The sequence below is a fragment of the Malurus melanocephalus genome, unplaced genomic scaffold (assembly GCF_030028575.1).
Source record: "Malurus melanocephalus ecotype Western Australia unplaced genomic scaffold, MMel_1.1 scaffold_218, whole genome shotgun sequence".
NCBI classification, from domain to species: Eukaryota; Metazoa; Chordata; class Aves; order Passeriformes; family Maluridae; genus Malurus; species Malurus melanocephalus.
In genome coordinates, this window is record NW_026623450.1 from 719,895 (window position 1) to 736,817 (window position 16,923).

The 16,923-nt window shown below is 38.1% G+C and overlaps 1 protein-coding gene across 2 annotated transcripts in view; it reads right to left on the reverse strand.

Annotated features, from left to right (window-relative positions):
• Positions 1-6,029: 6,029 nt before the first annotated feature.
• WAC (WW domain containing adaptor with coiled-coil) overlaps positions 6,030-16,923 on the reverse strand; it is a 53,248-nt gene continuing 42,354 nt past the window's right edge. The window contains exons 11-14 of one of the 2 annotated variants that reach the window (XM_057374165.1): positions 16,552-16,670; positions 11,685-11,868; positions 8,462-8,589; positions 6,030-6,175 (exon numbers count right to left, since the gene is read on the reverse strand). In XM_057374165.1, coding sequence (XP_057230148.1) covers positions 6,106-6,175; positions 8,462-8,589; positions 11,685-11,868; positions 16,552-16,670 — 501 coding nt within the window. In that variant the 3' untranslated portion in view covers positions 6,030-6,105. Of the gene's footprint in view, positions 6,176-8,461; positions 8,590-11,684; positions 11,872-16,551; positions 16,671-16,923 lie in introns of both variants that reach the window. The other variant, XM_057374164.1, reaches the window with a different exon arrangement.

Here is a 16,923-nt window from a genome sequence, read left to right on the forward strand (position 1 = left end):
ACCAAGCAATTCTTTCAGTGAAACAACCTGCGAAGCAAAAAAGAGTCCTGAAAGATCTTGTCCTATCAGTGTGATACATATATTCCACTCTACACAGCCCCACACTCCCATCTCYAATTGCTCAGGTGAAGAGGTGCCAGGGGACAGAAAAATAAAATGCACAAGAAATTAATTCTCTTTTTGTAATTAAGTGAAATTCAGACAYCACCCTATGTCAAAGTGAACTCTGGGAACTTTTACCCTAAAACCAGAGCAGTATCAAGAGGTTCAGTTATTCATGCTTCTACTGACAATGTTACTGCAAGCAGAAAGGCAGTTTTATTTAGCAAGCGGAGGCAGGGTCATGCCGTCAGTGGTTAAATAACTTCTCCATTTAAAAAAGAAGACTCTGAAATTGAATCTCCAACACGAAGAAAAAGTTCAATAAMCCTTTCAAAATGTAGAAAAAGGAAAAGCCTTTACTCTGAGGACACAGAGCAGTAACTAAAGAAACCTGGATGGAAGTGACCGACATCAGAGCCCCTTGGCACCATCACGTAAGTCCAGAATTGCTGACAACACATTCACCTTCTGTAGCACCATCTGCCATTTCACCAAGTAACTCTGCTCAGGACAAATTTTCTGCTGCTAACGAGGATGCAACCAGCAGAACAGGAACCYCAGTAAAATTCTGATAGCATCCCAATTACACCAAAAAAAGATCCAATCACAGATTTTTGCCCAGGGAAGTATGTAAGACCTTGTCAGCAAATCTGCCTGGCCAGGTAGAAGAAAGCTGTCTAGGCTGTCCARAACTCTGAGGCAACACACTGAACTTATCTCCATATGCCAACTTAAAAAATTCAGAATGAGGAGAATCAATTTGAATGCCTTGCAATATTCTAGTTGCTGATACAGATGACTGTGACAGTATTTTCCATGAATAATTTTCTTGTAATATACAGTGAAAAGGAAGAGGAGCCTAATCAATCATTTTGAGCATCACTGTATTAATACACTTTTACACAGCCCAAATTCCGAGATTTCAAACTGGAGCACGGGGATTAGTCTTCGAGCATGGCGTTGCATGCAGGAGTAGATGGCATCCCTTTRTAAATACTCTCTGACACGTGTGACTAACAGAAGGTAACAAAATACTGTCACACATATTGAGTAACTGCTGGAAAGATCAGGTTGCTCAAGCCCCGTTTGCAAACCTGCTGTGCTAAGTCTTGGTGTTTGGAGCTGGGTAGTACAGCTGCCTAACTCTCATCAGCTSCAGGTAGGACATGTCCACGATGCAACAAGCTTTCCTGGAAAGTTCCTAGTTCCCATGGGAGAAAAAAATTTGACAGTTCATTCTCTAGAAAGTCCTAGATCAGGTGGGTTAGCACCTTTATTAGGGAGGAGAAAAGTACTTTGTGACTTCCAGATTCTCRGCCAGCTGGAGCGCTGAGTAGTAGAAAGTCTGTATCAGTCCTTTCCCTCAGACAGGCTCCCCAGAAAAAAAAGCCATAGTTGGAAATGTACAGAAATCTATACCAAGGAGCATCTATGAAACAATTACAGATGGATTAGTTAGTACAGCAGCAGCATCTATGAACATTAGAAGGATAACGCTGACTCAGCTATGGAAGACTGAATAGAGCGTCTGTTCTAGACCAGAAATACAAGACAGACAAACTTCACAGGTATTTCAAAAAAGCGAYGTGTAACTGGAATCCAAAACTTTATCACTGCTAAAGATCTTTTTTTTTTTTCAGAAGTCAACATCTATATGGATCTCAGTTGCAAATCAAAGTTTTTGCTTGATTGATTACAGGAAAACAACTGTCCAAAAGATAGGGTTTTTTCTTTTGCTAGGCAAAGAAAGATTCCTCCCACATCAAAAGCCCAGATTCTTAAGAAATGAAACAAATAAGGAAACAAAAAAAAATACACCTCCACATATCATTAATCAGCAATGACGGGCAGAAAAGTAGCACTGATGTCCATGAGACAGTACTTTAACTCAGAATATTCTCTGCTGAAAACTTGTGGAAGTCGAGGCATCATTTCGAAAACATCCAGATTTGCCTCATTATAGCCTTCTATCTGTAAATGATATTTATTTGGGGAGGACAGAGTATTATTCCAGGATCAGCAGTAAGGATGACACAGTCACAGAAACATCCAGCTCATTGCAAGAATGGACATGATATTTAACTACACATACAACAGTTTTATGTTGCTTTAGAGTTGGAGTGACTATCCCTTACAAGTCACTGTCCCTTATACACGGCAAACTCACAAGTATTCTGAGGCACTGTGACAGTCAGTGACGCTCAGGGCACATCACTCCTTCCTTGCAGCAGTATATACAGAACTGGCCACAGCAGCCAAACYCACAGCAACAAAGGACTCTGATCTGCTAACTCCTCAGGTTGTCATCACAGGCAAGGTGACACTGGAATTAAAGGGTGACAGTAAGACATGGTCTTCTTTGACCCACTGMCTTAGGAGGCATGGCACAACTATCATTTCTGAATATGTTTTTAATTGCAACAGTAAAGACAGCACCTGTATCCACCAAAAGATGTTCCTACCAAAAGAGATACAATTAATAAAACAAGTCTGAAAAGAAAACTGCATCACTACGAGAGATTAGTGTAAGCAGAAAAAATTCATGGAAATAGAGCAGTTGACCACAGCACCTTCAGATCAAGGTCAGTGTAAAGGATAAAATAGAAATGGGAATTCCTTGGATCAGTYGTGTAGTTTTATAATCATATTAAGCTTCCCCTGCTGTAGTCCTTGTGCATACCATGACACCTGATAAAATACTACCCCAGTGACACTGCCTGCAGTATGACTGTACAGGCTCAGACAATCTCCTCAGTAATTCTGAAGGCTGTTTCTCTATTACACTGAATAGCTGCTTAGCAAATGCGTAACAAGAAAATCAAGAGCAACGTATTCAGCAAGTTATTTCTCCAGTTTCTCATCACTTTTCCTTGACCACCTATATTAAGTAATTAACAGAGCAGACACATCCCACAGCTCCCATCAACACATTCTGAACACATGCCTAGGAAGAATACAAGGTTTGATCCAGAGGAATTTCACTTTATGTGACTTACAGGTGTAGAGAAATTCAATAAAGCCCCTTTAATTAACCAGTGTGAAAGGTAGCATCAGTTTCAGGACAGCTAATTAATGAAAAGCTGCTAATCTGCTAATAGGTTTCAGTGCACCTGCTCATTTCTTTATTGTCCAGCTTCGGATACAAGATTTAATAGGGAGGAGAAAAATCAGTATTTCCCCCCAAGTTTACAGAGTGCTGGCTTTGGCACACCACTACAAAAACTGAAGTCTCCAGATCACAAAGTAAGGCCAGGATTAAACCTGCATATTAGTGAAGCCATTCTGAAGGACCTTAACCAAGACCCTACYCTTTTGTTAGCACTCACTTTAAAGCAGTGCCTGCAATCCTTTTCCCCAACTTGTCTAATACCTGTCAGGCAGGCTGCCCCTCCTCAGCTAACAACAGCTCCAGGCCTTGGAAGGGTGTGGAGGATGGTGGAGGAAAGCTTTTGCATGGTGAGCAACAAGGTGTATCCGGTATGTCACCGGATGCTGGCAAAGCAGCCGCATTTACTGAAGGAGTTAGGGAGGGCATCACCTGGTGAGAGTGCTTATCTCTATYCGATGAGTATTTATGCACGTGATTATAGGGGGTTAAAGTGGCACTTTAATCCTTGTGACTCCCAAATTATCTGTGACCATTTGTACTTTATGAAACTTTCCAAGTGATAGACTGGCACTCTTTGGACTGGAAAGGATATTCTTCTGGAAAACAGCAAGATCAACAGGCAGTAGTTTAACGTAAGAAAATTAATTCGAAACAGATTAAAAAAAATCCAAAGAAATTTTCTACAAATGAAATTAATTTGTGAAGCTCATTAATACARGATGTTACAGAGGGCAATATAAAAAGCAAAAGGAAACAAAATAAGCTCATGGAAAATAGACCCACCATATCTATTAAGATAGAATCTACCTTTGTCTCTGCAAGTAGGGAGGGGTACTCTCTCTACTAAACAGCAAAATGCCTGAACTAAGGTCAACCACCGGTGAGAGATCCCTTATACTTCCATGCATTTCACTACACTTGGGCAACTTCCAAACACAGCACGCAAGGCAGATATGAAAGTCTCAGGAAGAATTCTGTGACATAGCCTTGGGTCTCTAAAAATGCAGAAACAATGTATGTTCCAATTAATTCATTTAAGATTACTCCAATTTTCTGAGGAAAATAAAACATTTGCAAATGAAACACAACATAACATACTGGGTTAAAAAGTGAGGAACAATTACAAGTCCATCTATCCCAATTTCCCATTGTTGCTGTTAGTTAGGTATTTCAACTTGCTCCATTTGCAATGTTTTGTTAGGTCAGAGCATTCAGCTTACATTGACGAAAATCTGATTTTAAAAACCAGTCCAAGCTCACTCAACATAATGTTTCTGGTGCTGAAACTATTTTTTAGGAACAAAACACAAAGCATCATATGGCAACACCTTTTAAGTTCCTTTTTTTCTTTCAATCCATCCTCTATGATCTTTCCTACTTAACAGACTGCTGTGACATAAACACCTCTACAAATATTAAACCAGTACTGCCATCACGATTTCTGTCATTTTTAAGCAAAGAAAAAGTCACATTTATTTTGTAGTAGCAATAGTTTCTTTTTTATTTTTAATATACTTTAGGAAACAATATACAAAGCTGAGCTTTTCCACCATTTTCAAATGGTGAGTTGCTCCAATTACACAAATTCAGCGTTTTGTGATGGTTAAGAACAGCAGTCAGCACCAGACTTAAACAGTTAGCTACAACACAAACATCCTTCGAAATGAAATGTCGTAATATCAAGACAGGTAAACCAGGAGTTAACATATGACAACTGTTGGGGAGGTGTCTTAAATCATTCTTGTTGAATTTTATATTTCCTTAAATATTTTATACATATTTTCCTGTTTACAAGTTTTAAACAAAACCTCCCTTGAGGAATTATTTAAGTACAAAAATGTTCAACAAGAACAGTTCTAATAAAGAATCCCCAAATAGATCAAATTTTAATGTGTTGACCAAAGGAAATGAAAACCAGTGTTTCTTTGCTTTAACATGTTTATTACAACAGATACAATTCACATCTGACTAGCTTTTTTTTCCTTTCCCCTCCCACAACCATGTTAACATGTTCATTGGGCTATTTCCTTATATTTGAGCAAGTAATGTACTTTCAGCACACATGCCCAGCAGTACTATAAGTCCATTCTTACAGGATGCAAATGGAAATACGTTTCAATAATTTATACAAACAAGTGGGTTATGCTCAATCACTGCAATTTTAAGCTACTGTACACAGGAATGAAAAGATTATAGAAAAAGTGCCATAGCAACAGTGCCTTAWGAAAAGAGAAAATTAGAAGCATTAAAAAGCTGATAAAATCAGATTTAGGATTTCATGGGGAAATGGAACACAGAAGATGAAAAACATTTCTCTGTAAAACAGAAATGGAGAAGCACTGCTCTCGACTCGGTGCAAGTGTGGAAACAGTTGTTTCGTGGTATTTTGTACATTGCCCAAACTGTTGCAGCCTTAGACACAGATCGCCTGGCGCTTGCATTGAACTTTAGGAAATGAAAAATTTCTGAATGATAAATTAACTAAAAAAAAAAAAAAAAAAAAAAAAAAAAAAAAAAAAAAAAAAAANAAAAAAAAAAGCTAATTTTGCAGACAGGTTTACATGTAAGAGGCTAGGTATTTAGCCACCTCAGCATTGATTAGTTTTGGATGTCTAAGCTCTGATACACATGGCTTCCCATGGCTTCACTCTACAAAATATATTTACAACGTGAAGAATACATCTACAAGAAATCTACATTTCAAGGGTTTTACAAATCATTCTTGTATCTTTCCCCTGAATTTGACTCCCTCCTGTCCCCTTCCCCATGTCAACTTTTTTTTCYGCCCAGCTCAACGGTCCAAAGTCTACTCAAATGCAGCTCAAAAGTGTTAAGACTGGGCATCAGTTTAATAGTTCCTGTACTCAAAACCATGTGCAATTGTTTACAACTTTTCACACCATGAAGGAATTCTGATTCTTTAGCTTTTCAAGTTCTTTAATTTGTTGCCTCAAAAATAGTATCCTGCAAGAGAAAAAAAATTAAATGAGTATAAACATTTCCGTAACACAGATGTATTAAATAACTATCTACACAACTACTTTTACAATTTCAGTGAAAGATACCAAATTCCTTAGCTCCATTAAAACAATCCAGTTATTAAGTTAATTCCCAATCTGTTCAATAACCTACAACCGTATGCAGACGCACAAAAGCTTGGTGCATTTGACACTTCAGTTCAAAAAACTAAGCTGCYCTATTTCTATTATGACTGATACACAGTTGTATTAATTAGTTGTATTATGTAAGGTCTGCTCTTCACTTGAATGTAGCTCTMAGAAAAAGCAAGACTGGCAAGTAAGACAAGTAACTGAATAACCTGGAGAACAGCATTATGCCTGTGTCATGCTGGTCTCCAGACTGCAAAACAACCTCAAGTGTTCAAMTTTCTTTTAAATGAGTGAGATTTCTTCTAGATGCAACACATCTCAGATTTTTTTTTTTAGTATTTGGCTCTGTAGCTAGTGGTAGTCTTTAGTGTGGGCAAGCTCTAATCTCACAAATATCTGAAGCATCACTGAAAGAYATCTAAGAGAAAGAAGCTGTAACTACACCTTCTTTAGAAATAAATTATATTGCCCGCAACTTTTCATACTTYTTTTTTCTTCTTCTGAACTGACATAAGCAATTACTTTGACTAATGAACATTTGGTTTACAGGACTGTTTCCCAGAAATTTTAATGAACATTTTGAAACCACTTATCATGATGCTGAAATGTAATGCAAACRTAAGTGAAATAAGAAAATACTCAGGAAGAATTTAAGTTTTATATAGATATTCTATGACGTCTGAAACAACTTTAATCAATGCAGAAAAAGCACCAATTCAGCAGACTTTTGTGGAACACTTTTCAAGTGTGTGCCCGGTTCATTAAAAATTAATTTTCTACTTAAAAGTAGGTGAAAAATTACTAAGACAGACATACTGAAAAGATARTATCAAACATGGATGCACAGGAATATAAAATATCAATGAGTGAAAAGTGCTTTTCCACATGCTGTCTGTTATGATTCAAACTATGCATTTGTTTTGTCTAGAGATTAAGTTCCTTAGAAGAAATTTAAGTAGTATGCTTCTGTGTAGAAGTACAGAAATAGTATCATCATTTAAATGTATTGATTTTGATAATCCCATCCTTTGCAAAAGCCTCCCCCATCAACTTGTTACTTATGCCTCATACTCCACATCTTTGGGATTGCAGCAAAAATAAAAGATACATGTTACTATAGGCTCAAAGTCATAATAATTATATATTGACAGTTTAAGGATACAAAGTGTACAAGAAACAAGGTACTATTTAATGAACTGAACAATGACATTTGACATGTTATTTCAGATCAAATGTGCACTCAGAGACAGAAATGACAGTTATGAAATGAAAATTGTAAGAAACCAAGCAGTTCATTAAATATACTACAGAAATTGTAACTCATGTAGAGAAGTTACAAAATAAARCTTCAGAAAGAATAGATATTTTCAATTCTTAATCAGGAAAGATTTATAAACATAGCATGCTTCTAAAGGATTGTTTCACTGACTGCCAAAATACATGAGATTCTTGAWTAAAGGCAGCTACTTAAAAACACCATGCAACGCAATTAAGGTGGCTTCAAACAGTAAATCAGAATCACTGCATTCAAACTGTAGTGTGACAACAGCTGGGATAATATCACTGGAAAAGGAAACTGAGTATGAAAGCAGATTCAGGATCAGGACTACTGGAGAAAATTTTGAACACGTATTTTAAGATTACAGTTTTTAATTTTGCACAATAGTCTTCAACAACGTGGCTGTGTATCACTTCAGTGATGCACAAGACATCTGCTATCACTGACTTAAGAAGGGAAGTTTATTTTGCTATAAACAAATATTAATTTTTCCTTGGCTTGTGATGTAAATGATACCTGTTTCAGACCAGCATGAACCATGCAGCTGTGTACCTATGTGATCTATGCATTATGTACTGGCAGATGTTCTAGAACCCTGCTGAAATGCTGTGAGTTTTTGCAATGCACTAAGGCATCTGCAATGGCATTTCTTCGTTATCCAAGTGAAAACAGATATAGAAATTGCAGCAGATACAGAAATTGCATATCTGGTACTATCTCCTGAAGAAAACCAGGTAGAATATACACAGGGAARGCAGCTTGCAAATGTGGCAACTACTGGTGTACTTAAAAAGTCATCAGAAAACAGAACTCGGGCAAAACAATGCCAGAATGGAAGTTCTAAGATCAGCACACACTTACCTTTGCTCACGCAAAGTTGCTTGAATTTCACATACTCGAACTAAAGACCTTAAATTCTTTAATTCAGTACAAATTTCTGACATATGCACACTTCCCATGTTATGGGCTTCCTCACGTAATCTTGATGCCTGCAGTGGTTACACATAAGGTTAGGTTAGGATTTTGAATCATGCATTGGAAACGACTGGCAGTTACCAGAGAATTGCTGGAAGAGTGTGTCTTGAAACAGCAAATCTCACTCTAATTTCAAAAGAGTATTAAATAAGAAGCACATTAAGTTCTCTACAAAAGCCCATTTTGAGTCAGAAATAAACACTGCTGCCCAGAAAATGTCTAACTCAGGCCTGTGCTAAGGGAGGAGTAGTTTGGCTTTTCTCAATTCTAAACAATGCTCACCCAACCATCTTGAAAAACAGTATATGACAGGGCTCTGAGTTTCCAAAGTAATTTGTTCAAGTAGCTCAAAGTGTCCATCATTTCCATGGCAGATTTAAATTTTCCGTCTAAATTAAGCCTCAGTGACAAAAACAACTGAATAMCATTTTCTTTCCAGCTACCTTCTACATAACAAAAATAACTTTGCAAACCTCTTCAGGGGTTCTCTTCCCACTTAGTCAGCAGGAGACTAGGAGAATTGTAAATTTAAAGGGCATGAGCTATCCAACTCCCATTTTGTSCATTTCTCAAAGTCTCATCACTGAACTGGATATAACTCTAGAGAACTCCTCAACAGAACCAAGGAGACCAGTATAATTACTCTGAGGCCCTGTGTTTTACACTGCAATAAGGAAGAGGATTTCATGCAAGTGTCACATGGAAAAAAAAAGTTGTTTTAAATACAGCCTTCCCTGCAGCATTACTGTTTAGCAATGTTGTTCTCCACTGCACTGGCTCTGGCTCATAGCAGTTCACATGGTGCCACGTTTTGAATCTGTGACTAATTCAGTGCTGATAACATAATAATGTTTTAGCTATTTATAACCAGAGCCTACACAGCATGAAGGGTTTCTCCCTTTCCCTSTGTGAACCCCCCTCTGCCCAGGAAATATGCTGTGAGTGGACAACAGGGAAGGAGGGAGCAAAACTGGGCCAGCTGACACAAACTGACCACAGGGATATTATATTCCACACCATTCAATGCATCATGCTCAGCAGTAAAACTGGGGGACAGTTTTCCAGGAGCTGCCATGACTCAGGGACTGGCTGGGCATTGGCTGCCTGGTAGTGACTACTTTTGCATCACTTTCCTTCATCCTCTTTTACTCTTTAAGCTGCCTTTACCTCAACCCATGAGTTCTCTCACTTTTGTCTAATTGCTTCCCCTATTCTACTGGGGCAGAGCGAGCAAGTGGGTGTGTGGTGCTTTGCCAGATACTGGGATACATCCACATCTGCTTAGGAACTAGTATACTTCATTTTTCCTTCCCAAAAATAATGTTATTTAGCACAGGTCTTCATCAACTTCTGGCATGTCTCCAGTTCAAAGGAGCATTTTGTGTTCTAATTTCCTACATTAAAAGTTTTCTTTTCTGGAGTTTGTTAACATCTGGTAGGCACCCTGGTCTCCAGTAGGATATAATTGCCCATGTCTTCCCTGCACAACTCCAATTACTGAATTATTTTTCAGTTTTTTATGTTAAGTGCTTTTTATGAGTTCTGTGAGGAAACTGATGTAGTTCAAGAATGTTTTAGCTACTAACTACTGCCCATTAGCACATTTCTTCAAGCCCGACAGCTTTAGCATATACCTGTCCTGGCACTTCTAATTTATTTACATATTTATTTTTCAGTTTACTCTGGCATGCTCTTCTCCCCTAATTTCAAGTTACACTAAGCATCTGGAAGCTATCTGAAGAAACCAAGGCACTGCATTTTTAGTCTCACCCCTCTGATCTGTCTTACCTTCTTCACTATGTACTGCACCTTTACTTTAATTCACTGTTTCATTTGCATAACATATTTCACTTAAGTGCCTCAAGTGTTAGTATTCAAAACTGGTCTATAAACAACATTACCATGTGAAATAATCTGAAACAGTAGACAAGACAACACAGCATGTAGCACTTGGCACAAAGGGACAAGTACCCAACTGAGTGCATGACTGCCTAGAATTAGCTGAGTTTTTTGATCTCTTCATTACCAAAAGGGAAAAAAAAACCCCAAACCTATCCACTGCATAAATCTGTTTTCTCTATTAAGATGCTTGTGAATTCAGTACACAGTCAAAACTATGGACCAAGGCTATGGATAAGAAAGAGTCTGTGCTGCACCACTTCTTTAAAGATGTTCCATAGCAATGGCTCAGTGTTTAACTCAATACAGGCTGGTAATGTCTTAAAACTGATTAAAAAAAAGTTAAYGAAAGGAAGCAAGAATCGTAACAGGGTCTCAGCCTATACCATACTTGTAAGAGTCATCTTGTAAGTTGCTGCCCAAAACTCTCCAGTGCAGGCTTGTGCCAGGATGCAACCACGCTTCAAAAGACCAAAGTAAACTGGGCTAGGTAAGATTATTATCCCAAACAGTCTACATCAGACAGGGCTGCCTGTGAAAGGACTTGAACTAGATTCAATAACCAATATGGCTCCTTTGAGTAATACATTCCAAGCAGCTGACATGCATTCAGTTTCTTTAAGTTACTACAACAGGGTAAGTTCCATGCAGTTAGCTATAACATAGATGGCAATTCTACTGGATTTTCCGTTATGTAAAAATAGCCCAAATTCAGTCGGAGGACTCTATATCAATCTACAAACAAGGCAGAGTTCCTTTKCACTGTGCAGAACTAACAAGTCAGTAACTAAAACTGTGGAGTAGTCTCAAATAGCTTTAACTCTGCACCTAAATACCTAACATTTTCCACATAATCAAAATATAATTATTAAAAAAATCTATTGAAATCTATGTTCTTTGCAAATTTCAGCAGAACTTTAACAGTAAGAAAATAGTTATGAGGATAGCTACTCATCTGAGGGAATTTCARAAGTATTGGGACTTCACATGAGACTGAAAATACTCAACTACTGAAAGACAATCACATGTAACACCTGCAGGTCAGGCCTAATCTCTCTTTCCTCTCCTCTCTTCTGGCCAAGGACAAGCATCAGGGCTTGGTTTTTTTTTTTAATACTTTTAATTCCTAGCAAATGCAATCTGAGTAAGAAACTCAAATTTTAAGCTGCATTATGCACTCTCACAGGGAACAAAGCAAAGGAGTACTCACCTGCTTTTCTGCATGATCTGCAGGCCAGCCTTGAACGTGCTTTATAAGGTTTTCATTGAAGTGTGCTGCTAGCGTAGGTGTTAATGAACATGTGGGTCGTACAGATGGATTTTGTGGTGCAGGTGTTGAGTTTGATGCACTACTGCTAGAGGTATGATTTGGACCTGGTGATGGACTTCTTTGACTACTAGAAGAAAAATTTAAAAAAAGCAAGTGAGCATTTAAAAACATATGTGAACCTATTGAGAAATGAACACTGAAAATTCATTGCTTCCAGGCACAAAAATACATAAAGTGYTCAAACCACAAGTAAATACTTCTGGTAGACCAAACCTGTGCCACTTTTCTACAAACCTCTAACTTTCATTGGAACTGTTTAAGTGCTRTAATGTAATGGGGTTTTTGTTGTTTGGCTGGGTTTTGTGTTTGTCTGTTTTTTAACTCTGAGAGCTGTTCAAGAGATTAAAGCTGTGCTAGATGGTGTTGGATAGAGAATATATACATATATGTTCTTCCTTCAGCTGCAAACCTAAGGTTTTCAGTAATGGTGTATCAGATGGGAGCCAAACAATTTGGTTRGTTTATTCAACAGAGGTTTGCCACAATAGTTGTTAAGAACAATGCCTGMTGTCCTGATCTGAAAATACAGCCATATGAGAAATTTACTGTTCATGTTAAAATACAAAATAGGTGTTTTTGTGACACTGCACCTCTTCACTTAATGCACTCAGGAGAACAAAAGCATCACAAGAGCCATCTATCTGTCTTTGTAGCCACCAAACTTGAYTGCTTTACTAGAATATACCATCACAGTGATGGTACCTCACAGTTATGATGTTCTGTGGCACAATATAAACTGAGAAACAGCAGCACTAATTGTGTAAGTACCTAATAACTCTTCCACTGGCAGAAGCTTTTCAACATGGGCCATAATTTCAGTCTATTTCCTAAAACTTCATATCCTTTGCAGGCCAGAAGAAAGTATTATGAAGGAGAACCAAATTTTAAGGTACTCTTGATTCATCACCTAACCTAACCTGTCAGTCCCCTTGAAGACTGAAAATATCCTTACAAAATGCAACAATCTTTCCAGTCCAATGCCCASACATTTATCCTAATGAACTGACACTTGCAAAGAATTATGGCATTAAGAATTACAGCCAACAAACTGGATGTCTGATGCRGGCCTGCTGGGACAAGGCCAGAGAAGGGCCACAAAGTTGATGAGAGGGCTGAAGCACTTCTCCTATTAAAAAAAAACAAATTCCTCCCCTCTCTTCAGAGCTTACAAGATTCACAGTATCTGGAGCACTGTGTAGTGGAAGCCCAAAATCAGACAAGAACTAAACTGCTATAGCAAGGAATGTGGCAGAGGACCACACAGATAACCAAGAAGCTGAAGCACATGCTGTATCAGGAGAAGCGACAAGTTTATCCAGTCTGGAAAAGGGAAGGCTGAGGAGAAGGGGATTGACAGATCYTTTTACTACTTATAAGGAGAACAGACAGACTATTTTCAGAGATGCACAGTGATAGCAYTGGAAGAGGCAGAGGCAAGCTGCAACAAGAGAAATTCTAATCAGAGACTGAGAAAAAAAGTATCATGATAAGGGCAGTCAAACATTAGAAGATGCTCTGAGATCTTAAAAGAAAAAAATCACCTAAATAATGCCCTTAGCAATTCAAACTTGCCAGTCCTACTCTAAGCTGGGACCTAAGTAGAYAATAACTAGAATTCCCTTTCAAACTAAATTATTCTAAGTTTTTAATGTATTMATTTAGCATCAGCATAGTGATGGTACTGAGAAAGGCTACATTTATTAACTAAGCAGAATTCAGGCATAATCTTATTTACTCCTTAGTTCTACTAGAATTAAAGTACCCCCTATGACTTGGCTCCTCTTCATTTATCAGCCTGGCTTCTCCCATTCCTAYTTCTCCTCTAACACACTAGAAATGTTTCAAGAAAGTAAATAAAATCTGTGTTCTTCTCAAAAATATACTTGTATCTTAATTATGACTAAATCATACTGTCACAAAACATCCGAGGCACTGCTATGTTAGCAGCAGGGGGAGCTACGAATACAGCAATGACCCTTCCAAACTACCAGAGTACTTTTAAATGCTTCACTAAAGGTAAACACCAGCCTTAGCTGAATTAAAGACTATGCCACAAGTAACAGAATGCCTCCAGAGAGGCAAAAATGTAACAAGGGAATGAGAATAGGATAGTTCTTAAATGCACTACTACAAAAGACAAAATCTTACAACCTACAAAAACTGGAATAAACACCTCCCTTCCCAGCACTTTTCCAAGGTAAAGGAAAAATTTTCCCAGCCCTTTCTGAAAACAAAAGCAAACCACAAACCTAATGAAACTATTAATTATGGGCACAATCATTTATTTTCATAAAGCAGCCATAATTAATGCTGTGTCTTTAGAATAATCTGTAATAGACAGACTWGCTGTATGCCTGTATTGTATCAATCACCCAACTTAAGTGGCTGAAATGTTCACATCTTTAAAGTTAGCAACAACCTACTCAGGCTTTCAAACAGTGTTTCTTCCCCAACATGTCAAAAGTAATTGCACCTCSATTTACTTAACACTTTTAATAGTAGTAAAAGCAAAGGCAATGTAGTTGTGATTAACTTCTGCTCAAATAATCTGTATTTAAGCTATTAGAAAAATGCAACCTTAATTCAAGAGCCAAAACGATTTTGGACTACCTGTCCACAGTTCAGGTCGCGAAGTTGCTGTTCACCGCTATAAAAGTAAAGGACATGAGCTCTCAAAAGCAGTTCCCAATCCAACTGACTGCTTTCACCTACACAGAAATAAACTGTTCCATATCAATTCACATATAGTGACTGGACACAGCAGATCTTTTGCAGAWATGTATGTCAACATCTGAGCTAGTCCACTTTCTTTCAACTCCACTGCACTCAAAAGAAGAGAATACAAGTTACACAGGTTTTTCCAAGTCACCTATTCCTTAATCTTTCACTTTTTGTGAACTGGACACTTGCAAAGCAAACTGAATCACATGAACTCGTGATGCCCAATACACTACAGTTACAAATGCGTGTTAATTTGAGAGATACAGGATACTAAACAATACTAACATTGCCACAGTGTCTTTCACCCTGGCCTGCACACCTCCTCTTGCACTGTCTCCCCCTCAGCCAGGAGACTGTGCTACCTGCACAACACCCCTGCTTCAGCAGCGCTGGGGCGAAGTCAGCTACCTCCACCAAAACACTGATGCAAAATGGAACAATGGTTTGCAGGGAGACAGCAGTTCCCTACACCCACTGTAGGTAAGTGTTATGCCAGAGCACAAAGCTGTGTAATCTAAAGGGAAGGTGAGGCATGGATTAGTAGGCCAAATGCCCACCAATAYTGATTCACATAGACTCCGAGCCATGGTACATGCTTCCAAGAATAAGCTATCTTTCTTAGGAAGAATTCCTGTGGGGAAAGGGTGATGAGCAAAGAACAAAAGGGCATGTGACTGAGAGCTGTCCCCCAAAATCTCACCACTCTTTATAAAAAAGTTTYGCTTGCTGCAAAATTTAATTTTATCTTTGGTACTGTAATTCAGACCTATTTAAAGAGCACCWTCCATAATTACTAAAGACTGGAGCTGACACACTTTGCCTTTATTCTCCTCAAAGAAATTACTTATACGCTTGTAATCTGACAAAGATGAGACTTGAGTGTCTGTAAAATAGCCTACATGAAAAATTCCCAAACTTCTGACATGTTTGTGTCTGTACCCTCAAACTGGTCAATATTGCAGGGTCTACAGTAAAGCCAGCTTCTTSAACAGGACTGCCAAGCACACAACAGATAACCCAGCCTGCCCAAAAACCTCAAAACACAAAATAACTCCCTTCTCCCCACAGAAACAGCCAAAACCAACAAAAAAACCGAAAGTCCCCTTTGTTATTGTTCCAGAAGGGCAGATAAAAGGACCTCACTATGTTATGATCTGGAAAGCAGCTTCAGGTATGCTGTAGCTTCGGGTATAAAAGACGRCAAGGTGTTGTTTGCTTGCTTTTTTAACACCATACCACACAACTTGCTCAACCACTCTAAAAATCCAGCTTTTAAGAATTGCAGATTTACAAACGTAGAAAAAAAACCTGCAGCCTCTTCCTGCCATGGTTCTACACCATGACTCCATCACAAAAGGATCTTATGACACATCTTTGGTTATAGCCCCTGGAACCAATATGACAAAAAGCACAGCATCTGACACTATGAAGAGCCCATCTTCCCAAAGGAAAATTTTCAAAYAAGATACAAATTCTAAACCCACCTTGTAAATCAATGGCTAAATGTTCGTATCATGCAATATCTGAATAAGCTGCAACATTAACAAAAAAGTCTGGCCAAGAAAAGGCATTTGTGAAACTTCCTTAATTTTTAATACTTTTTATTAGGGCAGCAAAATCACCTGACAGACAAAAAAATTACACTAATTTAAAAATCAAATTGGACTACAGCAGGACACTATGAACATCTTACACTAAGCAAATCATAGATTCCGTGACTGCACAAAACCTCCAAATTCTGAAATCACAATACAAGGAATCACTTGCCAAATTGACTCTAGAGTGACACAGCACAAGCACGAGTTCCATTTTGCTTCTGTGAATGGAATTCTCATGGTTACTCCAAAAAATGGAGAATCTACCACATTACTTCACTAAGCTATTTAGCTGCATTCTCTCAGTAGCAGCAGTTAAAACATATGTTCAATAAACAGGCCAAAGAAGAGTCCACTAACTGCAACATATACAAGACACACTGAATCCAGATAAAGAACTGAAGACAGAACAGAGTAGCATTTCAATATACCTTGAACGCTGAAGACTTCGTGGAGAGGCAGGTTCATGACTYGCCTGCTTGTCAGCTATTACCGGCTGCTGAGGTGCTGCCTGGGAAGCTGGTCCTTGTTTAACACCAGGAGTAGCAACCTGGAAAGTTCAAAATTTCATTAGATCTCCTCCACAGTAAAAAGCAAATGCAAGAACTAGAAAAAAACAAGGAAATTAGACCTGTGGGGTTTTTTTTTGATATACGATCTTTTGTTGACACGATTTTTATTCTCTTCACAAGATGTTTTTTTAAAAGAAAATCTCTAGTTCCACTGCTTTGACAGGAAACTTTTTTTAAAACTAAAACAGAGTAGTGAATAGATACAACAGAAGCAAATTTAGACCCATGTAA